General features: G+C 40.1%; 3 protein-coding genes across 9 annotated transcripts; 1 reads left to right on the plus strand and 2 right to left on the minus strand.

Annotated features, from left to right (window-relative positions):
• Nucleotides 1-1,618: 1,618 nt before the first annotated feature.
• LOC135672098 (monosaccharide-sensing protein 1-like) lies at nt 1,619-9,428 on the plus strand. The gene is made up of 7 exons (XM_065180552.1): nt 1,619-1,697; nt 5,391-6,017; nt 6,102-6,655; nt 6,704-6,757; nt 7,365-7,468; nt 8,643-8,822; nt 8,895-9,428. Exons 1-7 carry the CDS (start codon nt 1,619-1,621, stop codon nt 9,283-9,285), a joined length of 1,989 nt encoding a protein of 662 aa, XP_065036624.1. The 3' UTR covers nt 9,286-9,428.
• Nucleotides 9,429-10,002: 574 nt separating this feature from the next.
• Nucleotides 10,003-14,376, minus strand: LOC135582782 (homoserine kinase-like). Of its 6 annotated transcripts, none has more exons than XR_010501456.1 (3): nt 13,122-14,373; nt 11,652-11,771; nt 10,003-10,219 (listed from the first exon to the last, which is right to left on the minus strand). XR_010501456.1 is itself a non-coding variant. In XM_065169183.1 (3 exons), the coding sequence occupies exons 1-3, from the start codon at nt 14,256-14,258 to the stop codon at nt 10,185-10,187; spliced, it is 1,317 nt and encodes a 438-aa protein (XP_065025255.1). In that variant the 5' UTR covers nt 14,259-14,376; the 3' UTR covers nt 10,003-10,184. The 6 variants fall into 6 exon arrangements, 4 of the variants coding, with proteins under 4 accessions (XP_065025255.1, XP_065025248.1, XP_065025263.1 ...); XR_010501457.1 differs by having other exon boundaries at nt 11,629-11,771; XM_065169183.1 differs by having other exon boundaries at nt 11,652-11,796; nt 13,122-14,376.
• Nucleotides 14,377-15,013: 637 nt separating this feature from the next.
• Nucleotides 15,014-16,824, minus strand: LOC135650088 (uncharacterized). 2 transcript variants are annotated; one of them, XM_065169224.1, is made up of 6 exons: nt 16,631-16,824; nt 16,279-16,560; nt 15,975-16,178; nt 15,713-15,871; nt 15,455-15,619; nt 15,014-15,337 (listed from the first exon to the last, which is right to left on the minus strand). In XM_065169224.1, the coding sequence occupies exons 1-6, from the start codon at nt 16,817-16,819 to the stop codon at nt 15,266-15,268; spliced, it is 1,071 nt and encodes a 356-aa protein (XP_065025296.1). In that variant the 5' UTR covers nt 16,820-16,824; the 3' UTR covers nt 15,014-15,265. The 2 variants fall into 2 exon arrangements, with proteins under 2 accessions (XP_065025296.1, XP_065025288.1); XM_065169216.1 differs by having other exon boundaries at nt 15,975-16,181.

A 16,824-nucleotide genomic window follows, 5' to 3' on the forward strand; every position in this document is an offset into this window, starting at 1 on the left:
ATTTTTTGAAATATAATATTTTTATGTTGAATTTGTGATGAATGTAACTTGAGTATAATTGGAGTTAATTTTTATCAAACCAATTTAAACTAACGTGAGACTAGAAGCACATCACATCATTTTTTTTCTAATTGCTTATGAGTTTAGTGTGATAAATTTTTAAATAAAATATTTTTAGGTTAAATATGTACTAAGTGTAACTTGAGTTTATTTTCAACAAACTAATTCAAACATTTTTAAAACTACTAGCATGTTATTATAAGATATCTAGTATCACCTTTCTATTTTTATGAATTTATAATTATTATTATTTTCAAATAGGGTATTCACCCTTGAGCGGTTTCACTTCAAGTTTAGACGATACCATTGAATAGTACAATATTCGATGTATGGGTGATAGTACCATCCGTTTAAGGATTTAGTTTTGTTGAATATATGATCGAGTGTAACTCGAGTTAATTTTCATTAAATCAATTCAAATTTCTATAACACAATTATAACATATTTCTAATTTATAATAAATTAATAATAATTTTATATAAAAATTAATATATTTTTAAGATTATTTTTTAAAAAAATTATAAATCTAGAATATTTTTTATATAAAAAATAATATATTCTTAATATATTTTATGAATGAGTGTAAATGAAGTGTAATAACTAATCCAAATAAATTGTAAAGAGAGGGAGCGGGAGAGAGAGGAAGGATACCGGAGAGAAAGAGGATGAGGAGGAGGATGTGAGGGAGATAGATGAGATTAGGGGGAGGCGAAGGAGATAATAAAAGTGGAAAAAAAAGAAAATGACGATGGAGGAGAGAGTGGAAGTGAAGGAGGTAAATGATAATTTAAGAGAATCAAGGGATAATCTAATGTTCAATTAAATCATAGTTGAACTAATTTGATCCCATTCATATGAACAAAATTCATTTAATTCTAAAAACTCAAGTCAAATCTAGTCATTATATATATATATATATATAATTTTTTTTTAAATATCTTTTTTTATAATTCTAAAAAATCCCATTACTAGGGATTTTTTTTTTTTTGATAAGTTGCTCATATTCATTATCATCGAATTTCAAATTTTGATAAATGTTTTCTTTTTTATTATTATTTTAAAGAGAATATACGATTAAGATCGTATTATTCTTTTTATCTCAACTTATCTCTTCCAACTTCTCATGCACAACATAAAGAGGCGGTGGAGGCGATTTCGACTCAACCATGGTCTCCCCTGCCCTCCCATCTCCGAAGACCTATGAGATGGAGAGAAGCGTGGCGGCGACGGACAACTCTTCTAGATATCTGCCGATGCTCGCTCCGGACAACGTGTTTTTCCCCCTTCTTCTTCTTCCTCGGGACTTCTGCGTAGCCTTTTCTCCGCTGCTCTCTCTCTCTCGCATCTCCGGTGCTCTGTGGAGACGTGAGAGAAGGAGAGAAGTGGCATGGAAATGAGATAGACGGCTTCGGTGCACCATCTCCGGTGATGCTTTTTTCTTGCTCTCTGCTGCATTTAGTTATCGAAGAACCATCTTGTTGCTTGTTTTGAATTGAATGGCCGATGGATGTCAGATAGCAAGCTAATACACGTCGAAGAACTCCTGCACCCTGCAAAGATGCGGAGAGCTCTTTCTTTCGCCATTGTTGCTGCGATCGGTAACTTCCTGCAGGGATGGGATCAGGCCACCTTGTCAGGTAAATGCTGCTGATGTTGATAGGGAGAGGGGATAGGGATATCAAACAGAGGAATAGTAGGACAAGCTTTAATCTTCTATATTTCTTTCAAAAAAAATATTTTTATAATTTTAGAAACTCTATTTCTACTCATGACCCAGGGTTTATATAGTCCCCAAAGATACATTATATTAATTGTATTCAAGATGAATCATTCTCTTTCAAGAAACCCTTTCAAGAATCAATAACCAATTTGACTTATCCTTCTATAGACTTCTAATCCATTTTTTCTTCTTGATGTAATGATTCTCCCACTTGATGCAATGAACCTTTTTATGACACTTGAACAAGTTTAATTCCAATATTCTCCCCTCTTAAACTTGTTCCATCTAGCATGTCAAGTTTTTCTTCGAAGTTGTTGAATATATACCTCTTCTTCAAGAACTCCATTAAGAAATACTGATTTGACATCTATTTGTAAAATTTTTCATTTCATTTGAGCTGCTAGAGAGATAAGTAATCTTACTGTCTCCAATCGAGCAACTGGCGTAAATACTTCTTCATAATCAATCACATATTGTTGTTTATATCCCTTCGCAACCAATCTGGCCTTGTATTTCTCCACCTCTCCTTTTGCATTTCTTTTTGTTTTGAAGATCCACCTAACACCGATAGCTTGGTGGTCTTCTGGAAGTATAGTAAGCTCCCATGTATTATTTTTGTTAATGGCATGAATTTCTTCATTCATAGCTTGTCGCCATTTTTCATCTCTATAAGCTTCTTCGAAGGTTAATGGATCATATCCTACAAAAAGACAAAATAAAAAAAGTTCATCATTGTTAGTATCAATCCTTCGAGTCACATCATATAGGTCCTGAATCGGTCTTGTCCTTCTTATAATTGGACTTCTTGAATCATGTGACCTAGCTGATCTAGGTGATGATTCCAGCATAGTAACTTCGGTGCTTGCTTGTATTATATCATCTTCTTCTGAAACTACAGCTTTCTTATGCTGCTCATCACTTTTCCAGTTCCAAATCTGTTGTTTATCAAACTCAACATCTCTTGACATCACAACTTTATTTGTGATAGGATTATAGAGTTTGCAACCACTGGAATTTTCTGGATAACCTAGCAAAATGCATTTTTTACTTTTATCCTCTAATTTTGTTCTCTTCTCTTCTGGTATCTTGGCAAATGCAACACTTCCAAAAATCCTTAAATGATCAACTCTTGGTTTCTGTAAGCTCCATGCTTCTTCTGGTGTAACATTACCAATTCGCTTTGTCGGAAACCTGTTAAGCAAATAAACTGCACAAGCAACAGCATCACCCCAAAATTCTTTCAGAATTTTTCTTTCCTTTAACATGCATCGAACCATATTAAGGATAGTCCTATTTTTTCTTTCCGAGACACCATTTTGTTGAGGTGTGTATGGCATGGTGAATTGATGTAAAATTTCATTATTTCTACAAAAACTTTCAAATTCATTTGATATATATTCACCACCTCTATCTGTTCTTAAACATTTAATCTTACAACAACTTTGTCTTTCAACCAAATCCTTAAATTCTTTGAATTTGCTTAAAACTTTTTTCTTTTCTTTTAACATATAAACCCAAGTTTTTCCACTATGATCATCCGTGAAGGTAAGAAAATACCTGCTTCCTCCAAGTGATACTGGATTAATAGGGCCACAAACATCTGAGTGTACCAGATCAAGTCGATTTCATGCTCTTTTTGTCCTTCTCACTTTGAAAGGCTTTCTTTCTTGCTTACCCATGACACATACTTCACACAATTTTGCTGGGCGATCAATTTTTGGCATTCCTGTCATCATATTATACTTTTCTAGAAGTTTCAAAGCCTCAAAATTTAAATGAGCATATCTAAGATGCTAAAGTGTAGAAATATCATCAATATCAGCTTTAAAATAATTTGATTGATCAAAAATACTCAAATGTAGAGGAAACATTCTATTCCTTGCCATTTTCACATGTGATATCAATGTTTTATTCTTGTCACGAATTGAGAGAGTCATATCTTTCATCTCAATTTCATAACATTTTTCAAGTAATTGTCCCAAGCTTAGAATATTATTTTTCATATCAGGAACATAATAAACATCTGAAATACATACTTCCTTGCCATTATTAAGTTCAAGGAGAATTTTACCTTTGCCTCTTACTGGTCTTTGAGACAAATCACCAAATGTAATGTTCCCGGAATAACTTGTATCTATTTCTGAAAATAGCTCTTTGATACCACACATGTGATTTGAGGCTCCTATATCTAGATACCATGTCATAGACTGATCATTTTTCAAATTTTCATAACTCATTAGTAAAACTTGATTTTCCTTCTTTTCTTCCTCAACAAAATTTGCCTTATCACCTTGATTGTTAGGATTATAATAACATTCATAAGAGTAATGTCCATACATTTTGCAAACATAGCATTGTATTTCAGACCTTTTAGAGTTTTTGCCACATCCACGGCCTCGGCCACGTCCTCGACCATAACCTCGGCCTCTTTGGCTATAATTTTCTCCAACATCTTCACTGTTTGGAGATTTGATTGGTCTGATTTCTGTCTCCTCTTCCTCTTTGTCCTCGTCCTCTTCCTCTTTGAGAATTTGATTCTCTTTTATTTTCAAGAGCAAACTTAGCTTGTAGTGCTTGCTCCATAGTTTTCTCTTCTCCTCTTTTTGTAATCCTTTGTTCATGAACTTGAAGGGAACCCATAAGTTCTTCTAAAGACATTTTTTCCAAATCTTTAGATTCTTCAATCGCAACAGCAATAAAATCAAATTTCGGATCTAGAGATCTCAATATTTTTTCTATTACTCTCTGATCATTTACTTGTTCACCATTTCGTCTCATTTGATGAATAATAGAAATGATTTTTGAGAAGTAATCAGAAATAGTTTCAGAAGTACCTTGTTGTAGTTTTTCAAACTCGGCTCGTAAAACTTGTAGACGAAGTTTCTTTACCTTATCAACACCACCGAATGCTCTTTGAAGCATTTCCCAAGCCTCCTTTGAAGTATTTGCTGGAGCGATGATCTCGAACATTGTATCATCAAGGCCTTGGTAGATTGTGAACAAAGCCTTTTTCTCCTTCTTCCTTCTTTCTTTGAGTTGTTTTCTTCCTTCTGCATTCATTGCTCCTTCTTCTGCTGGACTTGGTTCAGCAAATCCATCTTCTACAAACTCCCATACATCTTGGGAGCTTAGAAGAACCTTCATTTGGATGCACCATATGTCATAATTTTCTTTTGTCAATCTGGGGATCTGGAGTTGGATGGCACTTGAGGAAGAAGTCATAGCTTAACCTATGCTCTGATACCAAATGTTGATGTTGATAGGAAGAGGGGATAGAGATATCAAACAGAGGAAGAGTAGGACAAGCTTTAATCTTCTATATTTCTTTCAAGAAAAACACTTTTACAATTTCAGAAACTCTATTTCTACTCATACCCAAGGGGTTTATATAGTCCCCAAAGATACATTATATTAATTGTATTCAAGATGAATCATTCTCTTTCAAGAAACCCTTTCAAGAATCAATAACCAATTTGACTTATCCTTCTATAGACTTCTAATCCATTTTTTCTTCTTGATGTAATGATTCTCCCACTTGATGCGATGAACCTTTTTATGACACTTGAACAAGTTTAATTCCAACAAATGCTTTCTCTGATCTCAAACGCAGCAAAACTTGAATCTATCGATCACACAAACGTTTGTCTCTGTTGGATTACTCGGCGTGCAGGTTCTCTTACTTACATAAGGCAGGAGTTTAGGCTGGAGGACGAGCCTATTATTGACAGTCTAATTAACACCATCCCTCTCATCGGCGCCGCCATCATCACGGTGTTCTCAGGAGCGCTCTCAGATCGGTTTGGCAGACGGCCGATGCTAATTATCTCCTCAGTTTTCTACATCGCCGGTGGCGTTTTGACGATACGGTGTCCCGACGTATACATACTGCTCTTGGCAAGGCTGGTATTCGGGTTTGGGATTGGTTTGGCCGTAGCTTTCGTCCCGGCTTACATAACTGAGGTATCTCCATCGGAGATGAGGGGCTTACTGAGCACCCTTCCACAGTTGACGGGCACGACGGGGACGACTGTGGCGTATGATGTGGATTTCGGGATGTCATTGCAGAGCCAACCTAGTTGGAGATTACTGTTTGGAGGCATCCTATTTCTTTCCATCGTGTACTTCGTGTTCACGGTGTTCTTTCTGCCGGAGGCACCAACATGGCTCGTCAGCAAAGGACGGATGGAGGAGGCCAAACACGCTTTGCAGAGACTACGCGGAAGAGAAGATGTGTCAGGTCTGTTCTGAGATACAACTTACGATTGCTTGACTAATAGCAGCAATCTATCATCGTCAGTGTGTGCTGATCTTTTTGTACCAGGAGAAATGGCTCTTTTGGCTGAAGGTGTGGGAGTTACTGCAACTGAGCTCCCCGTGGAGCAGGAGTCGACTGGTGTGAAGGACATGAACATGCCATATCGTCCAAAGAGAAGAATCGCTTGGGTTAGACGACCAGCAACGGAACGTAGTCTTCTTGGAAGTGTCCTTGATCCTGTTCGGATCAGATGGAAGCGGCGTGCAAGTAATGAGCAAGCCGATGTGGAGAAGAACCCTCCCAGGGAGGGCGAGTCCTATGCCTCTGATGATATGTACACTCCATTGCTCTCAGACCACGGAACAAATGGAGGAGGAGATCCCAAAAGGGTCATTTTGTGCATGGAAGCTGTGTCTGGATCACAGCAACATTGCGTGCTTGTCATTCCTGAAGGTGATGCCTCAGAAACAGATCAATGTGTCGAAGCCAAAGCATCGGTGAGCCAGCATCCAAGTCGGCCAGCTTTGGTTCCACCCTGCGGCGGACTCAAACATGTATTGTTTCTCTGTATTGGGATGCAAATTCTTCAGCAGGTAAAACAAAACGAGACACATAATCAGGTTTGATTCATCTTCAGTGATCTCTCAGTATATTTGATTCTTTGCTAGTTTTCTGGCATCAACGGCGTCCTCTATTACACTCCACAAATTCTTGAGCAAGCTGTGATAGAAATAATAGAAGATAAGAATAATAATTGAAGAAGCTTTATCGTAGAAATGAAATAGCTTTAGCTTCAATCTATTAACATGTTCCCTCTCCTATTTATACAGATTAGGAGGAAGGATTTCCCTCAACAGAATAGAGGATCTTTCTCAACAGAATAGAGAGATATCCTCGTATAGTTGGGGAAATCTTATCTTCTATCATTGGGGAAATCTTATCTTCTATCATGCCCCCGCAAGATGGTACTCCTAACAAGGATACCAATCTTGGATCGATGCAATGAATGGTTTACAAGCGAGAGGCTTCATGAGTAAGATAAGTGTAGATCGTTGCTGCTGCTGCGATTGCTGTTGTTGTGATGGCACAGGCGTTCCCTTCATTCTCCTTAAGTCCGCCGAATGTTGGCAGATCAACGAAGACTACCGCGGTGAGGAAGATGAGGATTGACCACGGAGCCTCTTAGGAATGCAACGGCGTTGGTCGCTGGCCGAAGGGTGAAGCTTCACTTTTCTCAGCGACGTTGGTCGTTGGCCGAAGGCAAGAGCGAAGCTTCGCTTTTCTTAACGACGTTGGTCGTGGTTGCGATTATGACGGTTGCGACGGTAGAAAAGAAATCTACAACAATGTTGCAGTGATGCTACTACATCAAAGGAGGAAACTGCAACAGAGGAGGAAGCTGTAGCAGAAGAGGAAGCTCAGAAGAGGAAGCTGTAGCAGAAGAGGAAGCTCAGAAGAGGAAGCTGTAGAGATGCCGTGCGAAAGGGAAGTTGGCGTGGCAATAGAGAAGACTGGCAGCAAGAAGAGAGCTTGCTCTAGACAAGCGGCTCTAATACCATGATAGAAATAATAGAAGATAAGAACAATAATTGAAGAAGCTTTATTGTAGAAATAAAATAGCTTTAGCTTCAATCTATTAACATGTTCCCTCTCCTATTTATACAGATTAGGAGGAAGGATTTCCCTCAACAGAATAAACAGAATAGAGAGATTTCCTCATATAATTGGGGAAATCTTATCCTCTATCAAGTTGGGGTTGGGGAAATCTTATCTTCTATCATGCCCCCGCAAGATGGTGCTCCTAACAAGGATACCAATCTTGGATCGATGCAAAGAATTGTTTACAAGCGAAAGGCTTCATGAGTAAGATAAGTGTAGATCGCTGCTGCTGCTGCTGCGATTGTTGTTGCTGTGATGGCACATGCGTTCCCTTCATTCTCCTTAAGTCTGCCGAATGTTGACAGATCAACGAAGACTACCGCGATGAGGAAGATGAGGATTGACCACGAAGCCTCTTAGGAATGCAACGGCGTTGGTCGCTGGCCGAAGGGTGAAGCTTCACTTTTCTCAGCGACGTTGGTCGCTGGCCGAAGGCAAGAGCGAAGCTTCGCTTTTCTCAACAACATTGGTCGTGGTTGCGATTACGACGGCTGCGACAGTAGAGAAGAAATCTACAGCAATGTTACAGTGATGCTACTACAGCAAAGGAGGAAACTGCAACAGAGGAGAAAGCTGTAGCAGAAGAGGAAGGAAAATAGCTACAACGAGGAAGAAAGGTGGGGCAGTGCTGATGAGCAGCACTAGAGATGCCGTAGCGAAAATGCCGTAGCGGAAGGGAACAGACGTTAGCGTAGAGTGGCAACACCAATGATGAATTGGCAGCGAGAAGAGAGCTTGCTCTAGACAAGCGGCTCTGATACCATGATAGAAATAATAGAAGATAAGAATAATAATTGAAGAAGCTTTATTGTAGAAATGAAATAGCTTTAGCTTCAATCTATTAACATGTTCCCTCTCCTATTTATACAGATTAGGAGGAAGGATTTCCCTCAACAGAATAGAGGATTTTCCTCAACAAAATATATAAGATTTCCTTATGTAGTGAAGAAATCTTATCTTCTATCATTGGGGAAATCTTATCTTCTATCAAGCTGGAGTTGGGATTATTCTCTCAAAACTGGGACTCAGCTCTGTTTCAGCATCTCTGCTCATCAGCTCTGTTATATTTACGTTGCAGCTCCCATGCATACTTGTTGCCATGAGGCTCATGGATGTCAGCGGAAGAAGGTAAGAGGAAGAAGGCGATCTCTCCGTGTTGGTTCTTCATTTGGATTCCAGTTCTCATGTAGGTTTCTGCAGGAGTCTTCTGCTGGGTACGATCCCCCTGCTGATCGCGTCGCTTCTTCTTCTGGTTCTGGTGAACATGGTGGACTTGGGCGCCGTCGCACATGCGGCGCTCTCCACCGTCAGCGTGGTGGTGTACATGTGCTGCTTCGTCATGGGGTTCGGACCCATCCCCAGCATCATCTGCTCGGAGATCTTCCCGACGTGCGTCCGCGGGAAGTGCATCGCCGCGTGCTCCGTCACCGCGTGGCTCTGCAGCATCGTCGTCGCCTTCACGCTGCCCCTCATGCAGCGCGCTGTGGGCCTCTCCGGCGTCTGTGGCGCGTACGCCTTCGACTGCCTCGTATCGTTGGGTTTCATCTTCTTCCTCGTTCCTGAAACGAAGGGCGCGGTGATGCCACCTTGAAGTCGTCGTCGTCGTCGTCGTGTCGTCGTCGTCGTTGACTCTAGTTTTCGGTCATTATTGTTTCGGCTTTAATTTTTTGCAACATTTTATGGGGTTTATTAATATTAATATTAATAATAATAATATTATTATTATTATTATTATTATTATTATTATTATTATATATTATATATTATTTATTTATTTATTTGCAACCTACTTCATATGTTTTTACAAGATTTCCTATTTTACACATGGATTATATTTCATGAGACAGCCTAACACCTGTTAAATACTTTTGCTAATAGAACACTTATCATTCAGTGAAACACTGAAAAAGAAACAGAAAATAATGAACAACAGAGAATGATTGTGGGAAAATTGCAAAATTCATGAAGCTTTTCTCGGAATTTATCATAGCAATTATTTACCGGGTAATCTGTTACAGTAGTTCATCTTTTCCCTGCTATCTACTTAGTAGAATACTATAGTAACCCTCTGTTGCAGGTTCCCATTGGAAGTCATAACCCTCTGTTGAAACTTCGTTTCAGTATCGTAATAGCTACTGTTGAAGAAACAATTTCTGCTTGTGTGGTTGCAGGAATATGCAATTTTCTAATCCTCTTTCTACTTGTGCAAATGGGAAATCCACAATAATATGGTTTGATGAACATATAAGAATTCATCATGGAGGCCTGAATATTGGGAGTAAACTACAACAAATCAATAAGCACAAGATGACAGCAATCACCACCAACCCTCACTTTATTGTCATTTTGAGTAGTGTGGCAACAATCAGAGTTCCCATTTATATTCTTGGAAGGGAGATGAAATGTTGCAGTTTGTTGGTTTGCAGATAAATAAGGATAGAGATCCAACATCCACAAGAAGCAGCACAAACGCCAATAAGCACAGCCAAATTATCTTGGATAAGCAGCAGCATAACTCACATAGCCTGAAAAGTAGGGGGAAAAAAAAGTCCGTTGTTAAAAGCAAACAAAATAGAAATTATTAATCAACAAATGGAAACAACAGGAGAACTCGGCCAAAAGGACCGTGTTTCAAGAGTTTGCCTATGGCTGCATTGGGGCAGCCAAATGTATCAAGAATTTGCCTATAACAGCATCGGGGCACCAAGTCACTAGAAATAAAGATACTGTTCTAGTAATGGTCTTGATGGATGAATCATAAATGACAGCTGTTCAGAAGCAGGATTCATGGATGAGAATTTAAACTAGAAAATGTTGAAAGAGTTGTAGCAATCCTCAGGCATTTGCAACTGGGCCGAGAGGTCAACGAGTAACTAGTTCATAACTAGTATCCGATGACTTGTATAAAGGCTTTCATAAAAAAAAAGCAAGGACAGAGAAAAGAACACCATAACTTTGGAAAAATATGAATGTTTTTGCCATTTTCTTTTGATCAAACATCCAAAAATCAGAGTTAAAAGTCACTGAAAATTGCATATTTTTGCTATTTCACCAATATCTCATTAATTATAACTTGCAATAAAACGCTTTGCTAAATAATTGTTTTCCAATCTATATATCCAGATGACATGCCATGAACTCATGGTAAAGTCTTTTGTTCCAACTGATGCTAGAAATACATGTAATTACTCCTGCTAATATAGATGACAGGTGGTGTTATGATAAATTAGTTGACTATCACAGTGCTTTCCGGCAGAAGACGCACATGAGCTAGAAGACTCAAACAAAGAGTCAGAAATTTATTTAATGGTAGTATGTTGGAGAGTTTGATAATAAAAAAAAACCATAAGGTGCCAAACTATTACTCTTAAAAGCATATACTTCCTTGCTTAACTAAACTAATCGTTTTTATTAGCTGGCCTGTTTGAACTCTTCAGCAATTTGCATGCCTAGCTGAAATCTTAAGATTTGAAAACTTCAAAACAGCATATTACCATTAAGTAAATGAACAATGCTGTACGGTGAAAAGGCCCATCACCTTTGGCCTGATAAACCAAAGTCCAAAGGACTTATATTTGGTTGAGATAATGCTGCAGAGTCAATCTTAGGTTCAACTATCAGAGTAGGTTTGAGCCAATAACTTAGGCTCAAAAACAAATGAACCTGGGTTTAGGTTTTTCTATCTTGGAAAACCTCTGTAGAATTTTGATCTACCCACTTATATTGACATGGCGAGTTCTATAATTTCTATATTCTGAATTATTATGAGCCTAATGGATGATCAATAACTATATGAATTTTAAGAGGACGAAGGAATGTAGAATTCTTAACCTAATAATTACAAACTAAGGGTTGGTCGATTGTATTTTTTAAGTGTACCCAGCTGAGGAAAATAGAAATTGTATATGAACTTCTATGACGAAGGTTATAATACCTGTCTAGGCAGGCTAGCCTTACCTGCCTCTTCTTGTCTACTACTTTCGTCTAAAATTCCCTCTTTTCTCCAAGTCTTCTTTAAAATCATTTCAGCATCATGCTCCAAATTCAAATCCTTATTGATATCAACGCTTGATTGTTCTGATGGACAAAAATGAGTGAAACCCTGCTATAGTAGCACAGCTAATCTTTGAGAACAAAAAAATCAGATGAACAGATCAAATTTTAGCATGGTTCTGATCTCTAACCCACTATTTATAATCCAGTTTAAGTATAGATTCATGATAACCATCTTGCACGATGCATACCACCATCCAGTAGTGAAAATGATACAATTTGTTTAACAGTTCCCTATCGATATTTTTTACTTAAACCACTTTGGTTGAGTTATGTGTACATGAGACTGTTATACTTAAATAACTATTGCTCAAACACATCAAACCTATTAAATGGAAAACAAAAACATGTTCCGCATGGTTTCATACTTGAACTAGTTGTATCCTGAATTTGCAGATTCAGAGAAAAACCAACACCCCTCAAAATTCAAAAAAATAAACACAGGAAACAGTTAGATGATTTGAGAGTTAGTGATTTCATGGTTTAGTTAAATCAGGACGAATAAAGTCTGATTGGTTGCATCTGGATAATGTGACAGTAGCTTACAATAAACAGGCAACTAAATCATGAGAATGGACAGCAATCTGACAAGTGACAGAACCTCGTAACTAAAACAAAATCAATTGCTACAATTTGTTTGGAAGGAAGCCATAAAGACAAAGAAATAAAAAATGAATTTAACTTCAAGAGAAACATTGAAGATGACAAAAGCTCACTCACGAAGCTCAGCAAACTTTAATTAGTATTATCTTTTCTCTCTTTTTAAGATGTCACTTCTGAGATATCTGGACACTAAAGAGGCCGCTACTCCTTAGAAACAAGATTCTGCATGTGAACCCTAACTTTAAGAAATAAAGCTAAGGTTGGCCAACAAGCATGAAGATCATAGATATTTACACGGTCAAAAGACCAAACAGTGGTATATATGTAGGTTATGTTATTGATAACAAGAAACAGCCTATATATTACTGATGACCAGGAGACATCCCTAGATCATATCACATCTGTAACATACTACATCAGCACATGCAGGAACAGCATAATCTAATTTCCTGCACGAGTTTGCCATGAGGCTTGATACTCGGCTGGATTTATGGTGGTATATGATTAGTTTGTAGCCTTTTTTACTATGAAAATACCAAAACCACAATTAGAATATCTACTCTGTCCGATAATTAAACTACCATGAATCTAACCCTCATCTCTCCACTCAGTCTATCAGGTTCCAGAATAAGATGATCTGAATCAGGGAGTGCAAACTTAAAGATGTGATCTTGAAACATGGGTTGAATATGATTTAAACATCAGTTAAATGCTGACTTAATGGAATGATGACAAATATGTGGATCACAGAAATAACGAAAAAAGAGTTACCTTTTGCACAGCACTGCTTCCAGTAACCCTTGCTCCAACTCTATCAAGCTTCGCCACCGTCACACTGGCCTTTAGATTGCCATGCCTCAAGAATGCCTCCACCATCCGAGACCCGATCTCTTTTCCTTTCTCCTCATCATCGGTGACTGCTACAGCAGTTGGGCCTGCACCGCTGATGGTGCACCCGAAGGCACCAGAATCAATGGCTGCCTTCTTCACGCTCACCATCCCGGGGATCAGAGGCGCTCTCCTTGGCTCCACAATCCAATCGGCGGACATCGCCGACCCAAGAACCCTCACGTTCCCTTGCAGCACGGCCGCCACCAGTGCAGCGGCTTGGCTCGAGTTCCGCACATGGTCCTTCATCGAGATATCCGCCGGGAGAGCTTCCCTCATCTTCTTGGTCGGCGCCTCGAACTCGGGACCCACGAGAACGAAGTAGAGCTCCCGGTCGGCCGGGAACTCCAGGCGGATGATCTCGAAGGGATCGTAGCTTCGGATCAAGACGAAGCCTCCCAAGATGGAGGGCCCAACGTTGTCGGCGTGGTAGCCGCTGACCTTCTTCTCGGACTCGAGCCCGGCGAGGACGAGTTCGTCGGGGGAGAGACGACCGCCGAAGAGCTCGCTGACGGCGAGCGCCGCCGCCGCGGCAGAGGCGGCGCTGGACCCGAGACCGCTGCCCAGGGGGAGACCCTTGTGGAGGGAGAGGGAGAGGCCGACAGAGCGTATGCCGAGCATGCGCATGGCGGCGATGCCGGCGATGCCAGCACAGTTCCAGAGAGGGTTTCGGCTGAGCTTCGCGGCGGCGGCGCAGCCGGAAACGTCGGCGATACAGAGGGTGCCTGGGGCGACGGCGGAGTCGACGGAGACGGTGACGGTGTCGCCGAGGCCGCCGCCAACGGCGCACCCGAGGAAGTCGAAGCCAGGGCCGAGGTTGGCTACAGTGGCGGGGGCGAAGGCAGCGACAGACCGAAACACCGGGGAGGGGTCAGCGGTGGCGGCAGCGGTGACGGCCGGGACTTTAGAAACAGAGGAGCATCGGATAGCCCGCAGGCGGGTAAGGGAGGGAAGGGGACGGTGGCGATGGGCGGGTCGCGATTGGGTTGGGGACGTGGCGCTGAAGGCGGCCGTCGCCATTACTGCTTACAGAGGGTGGTGAGGGTTGGGGCGAATAGGGCGTGGGTGCGCGTAGGGTTTAGGACCGATAAAGCTCCTTCTTTTCTCCTTGTGATGGCTTAGAAGGAACCCAACACAAACACAACAAAAACAATAAGACTATAATTTTGTCTTAATTTGTAGTTTTTAAGTTTAGACTCAATTTGTAGTATTTTAATATAAATAATTTTGTCGATTCGATTACTTTTATTTTCTTAGCTTTTTTTTTTCTTTTAACTTTTCTTACGTTTTTAAGATTGTAAATTTCAAAATAAGGTATTTCGGTTTAGTTGATAAAGATTTTGATAGAATATTATAAAATTTTGACTCAAAAATATTATATATGTATATACTATTAATTATTTTGAATTAGAAAAGATCTCTCCTTCAAATTATATTTTTGATAAATTAGACTTATTTAATATTAAATATATTAAATTTAAATAATATTAATTATATTAATAATTATTATTTCTAATTATTAGGTTGATATATTAATATAATGACTTATTATTATGGTTGATATATTAATATAATTAATATATATTTTTTATATTATATATATTATACTAACTATCTAATAATATTTTAATATTTGTAAATCTAATAATATGTTGATAAAATTTATATCTATCTATATTCTCCTGTATTTGATGTAACAGTTATATTTATATTTACAATTTTTTTTATTGAGAGGAATTTGGATTTCCCAACAATTTATTCCAATAGGAATCAAATGAGGTGCAGACTTGTATATATATATATTATTGTGGCAATGCATACATAACGGCAGGAGGACAGCTTCAGACTCTTAGAACAGCAATCAAGGCAGCATCAGATGGCAGCTTACCCACCCACTTATTACATCACATACCAACATAGCACTCAATGTGGCTCATTTTATGCACTCAGGACTTCTCATAGCCACCCTTTATTTTAGATATTTATCAGTATCATATATGTATTATTTTCCTTTGTGATGATGGCCTTTAGGCCACTGCAGCTTCCTTCTTCTGCTTCATCAGCTCCTTCTTCTTCTTCTTCTTCTTCTGTTTCTCAGACTGCATAAAAAGCAGAAGAACACCTTTCAGTCTTGTGTGATACATGCAGCACCACACTGATGAATTCAATATCACGAAGCACAGGTGTGAAGGATTTTGTAGTGTGTGCGACATCACCTTGTGCCAGGGACGGGGTCCGCCGACGGAGGAGGAGGAGGAGGAGTCTGAGATCTTGTGCTTGCGATGCTTCTTCGCCACCTCCTTCTTGACCATGCCAATTTTCTTCTGCTTCAGATTCCTGTTCTTTTGCTTCTCTGCTTTCAGTTGAGGGACCTCACCTCCCTTGAAGGCAGAGCAAAAGAAGAAGGCATTGCTTGTCAGAGATCGCTCGAGTACGAGTAGGTTTGTGAGAATTCCTTCACCTGTCAATCTTACCTTGCTGCAGCTGGAGTGACTAGATTTAGAGTCAGATGAGCTGGAGCTTGAGCTTGAGCTTGAACTTGATCTCAAACTCCTCCTCTGCTTGACAATTCCCGAATTCTTCTTCTTGTGCTTCCTTCCTTTTAATTTTCTTACCGATCCAGAATCAATTCCCTTGAAGACAGCACAGAATTGTGAGAGAGAGAGAGAGTGTGTGTGTGTGTGTCTGTGTCTGTGTGCGCGCGGAGTCACAGCCATCTTTATGTATCAATCTTACCTCGCTATTGCTGGAGTCAGATGAACTTGAGCTTGAGCTTGAACTTGAGCTTGAGCTTGAACTTGAGCTTGAGCTTGAGCTTGAGCTTGAGCTTGAACTTGAGCTTGAGCTTTTACTGAGCTTTCCAACTACCAATTTCTTCTTCTTTTGCCTGCTTCCTTTTGATTTCTTCGTTTCAGGGTACTCTTTATCAAAATCATCTCCCTTCTAGACAACACAATGCGATTATTTGTGGATTACTACATTCCAGTACGTGCACTGCACTTGATCGAAGCTTGAGAGAGGCAAAGGAGTTGCAAGTCACCTTGTTGCGTCTGGAGAGACCAGATGTGGAGTCAGAGCTGCTGGAGTCGGAATCGGAGCTCGAGTCGGATGAATCAGAGCTCGAGGAACTCTTCCTGAGCTTGCGGATAGCCAAGCCCAGAGACGTTGCCATCTTGGTTTTCTTCTTCTTCTTCTTTTTCTGTTTCTCTGACAAGGCTTTCCTGATCGCCGTCTTTATTCCCTTCACCTCCTTCTTGAGCCTGTCGATCTTCTTCTTCAGAGCGTCCACCTGCTTCTTGTTCTTCTCCGATCCCTCGGTTGACTGCGCAAGAGAGGAGAGCAGATGCGTTAGCTGCGAAAGATGACAGTGCTGCAAGCGATTCGGACCGAACTTTATTGAGTGGAGTGTCCTTGTTCTTGGAAGCTTCCCCTGCGTCGGTGACCTGCAAGCTGCCTCCCTCGTTCACCACGTCGATCGCCTCCTCCTCGTGGCTGGCGACGATGCTGAGGCTCTCCTTCTGCTGCTGCTCTTCCGCCATGGCTGTGCTGTGCTTGATGTGTTGCTGGAACTCGGGATGCATGCTGT

Source organism: Musa acuminata, chromosome BXJ1-4 (genome assembly GCF_036884655.1).
Source record: "Musa acuminata AAA Group cultivar baxijiao chromosome BXJ1-4, Cavendish_Baxijiao_AAA, whole genome shotgun sequence".
In the NCBI taxonomy this organism is placed as follows: domain Eukaryota; kingdom Viridiplantae; phylum Streptophyta; class Magnoliopsida; order Zingiberales; family Musaceae; genus Musa; species Musa acuminata.

Excerpts from the sequence above, each read along its gene's own strand:
- LOC135672098 (XM_065180552.1), top strand. The coding sequence starts at position 1,619 with ATGCGGAGAGCTCTTTCTTTCGCCATTGTTGCTGCGATCGGTAACTTC. Across the intron at positions 1,698-5,390 it reads GGATCAGGCCACCTTGTCAG|CAAAACTTGAATCTATCGAT; the intron begins GTAAATGCTGCT and ends TCTCAAACGCAG. Across the intron at positions 8,823-8,894 it reads ATGGATGTCAGCGGAAGAAG|GAGTCTTCTGCTGGGTACGA; the intron begins GTAAGAGGAAGA and ends AGGTTTCTGCAG.
- LOC135582782 (XM_065169176.1), bottom strand. The coding sequence starts at position 14,258 with ATGGCGACGGCCGCCTTCAGCGCCACGTCCCCAACCCAATCGCGACCC. Across the intron at positions 11,800-13,121 it reads GAAGCAGTGCTGTGCAAAAG|CAGGGTTTCACTCATTTTTG; the intron begins GTAACTCTTTTT and ends GTGCTACTATAG. Across the intron at positions 10,220-11,651 it reads TAGTAGACAAGAAGAGGCAG|GCTATGTGAGTTATGCTGCT; the intron begins GTAAGGCTAGCC and ends CCTACTTTTCAG.
- LOC135650088 (XM_065169216.1), bottom strand. The coding sequence starts at position 16,819 with ATGCATCCCGAGTTCCAGCAACACATCAAGCACAGCACAGCCATGGCG. Across the intron at positions 16,182-16,278 it reads GTCTCTCCAGACGCAACAAG|AAGGGAGATGATTTTGATAA; the intron begins GTGACTTGCAAC and ends TGTGTTGTCTAG. Across the intron at positions 15,620-15,712 it reads GTCACTCCAGCTGCAGCAAG|GGAGGTGAGGTCCCTCAACT; the intron begins GTAAGATTGACA and ends TCTGCCTTCAAG.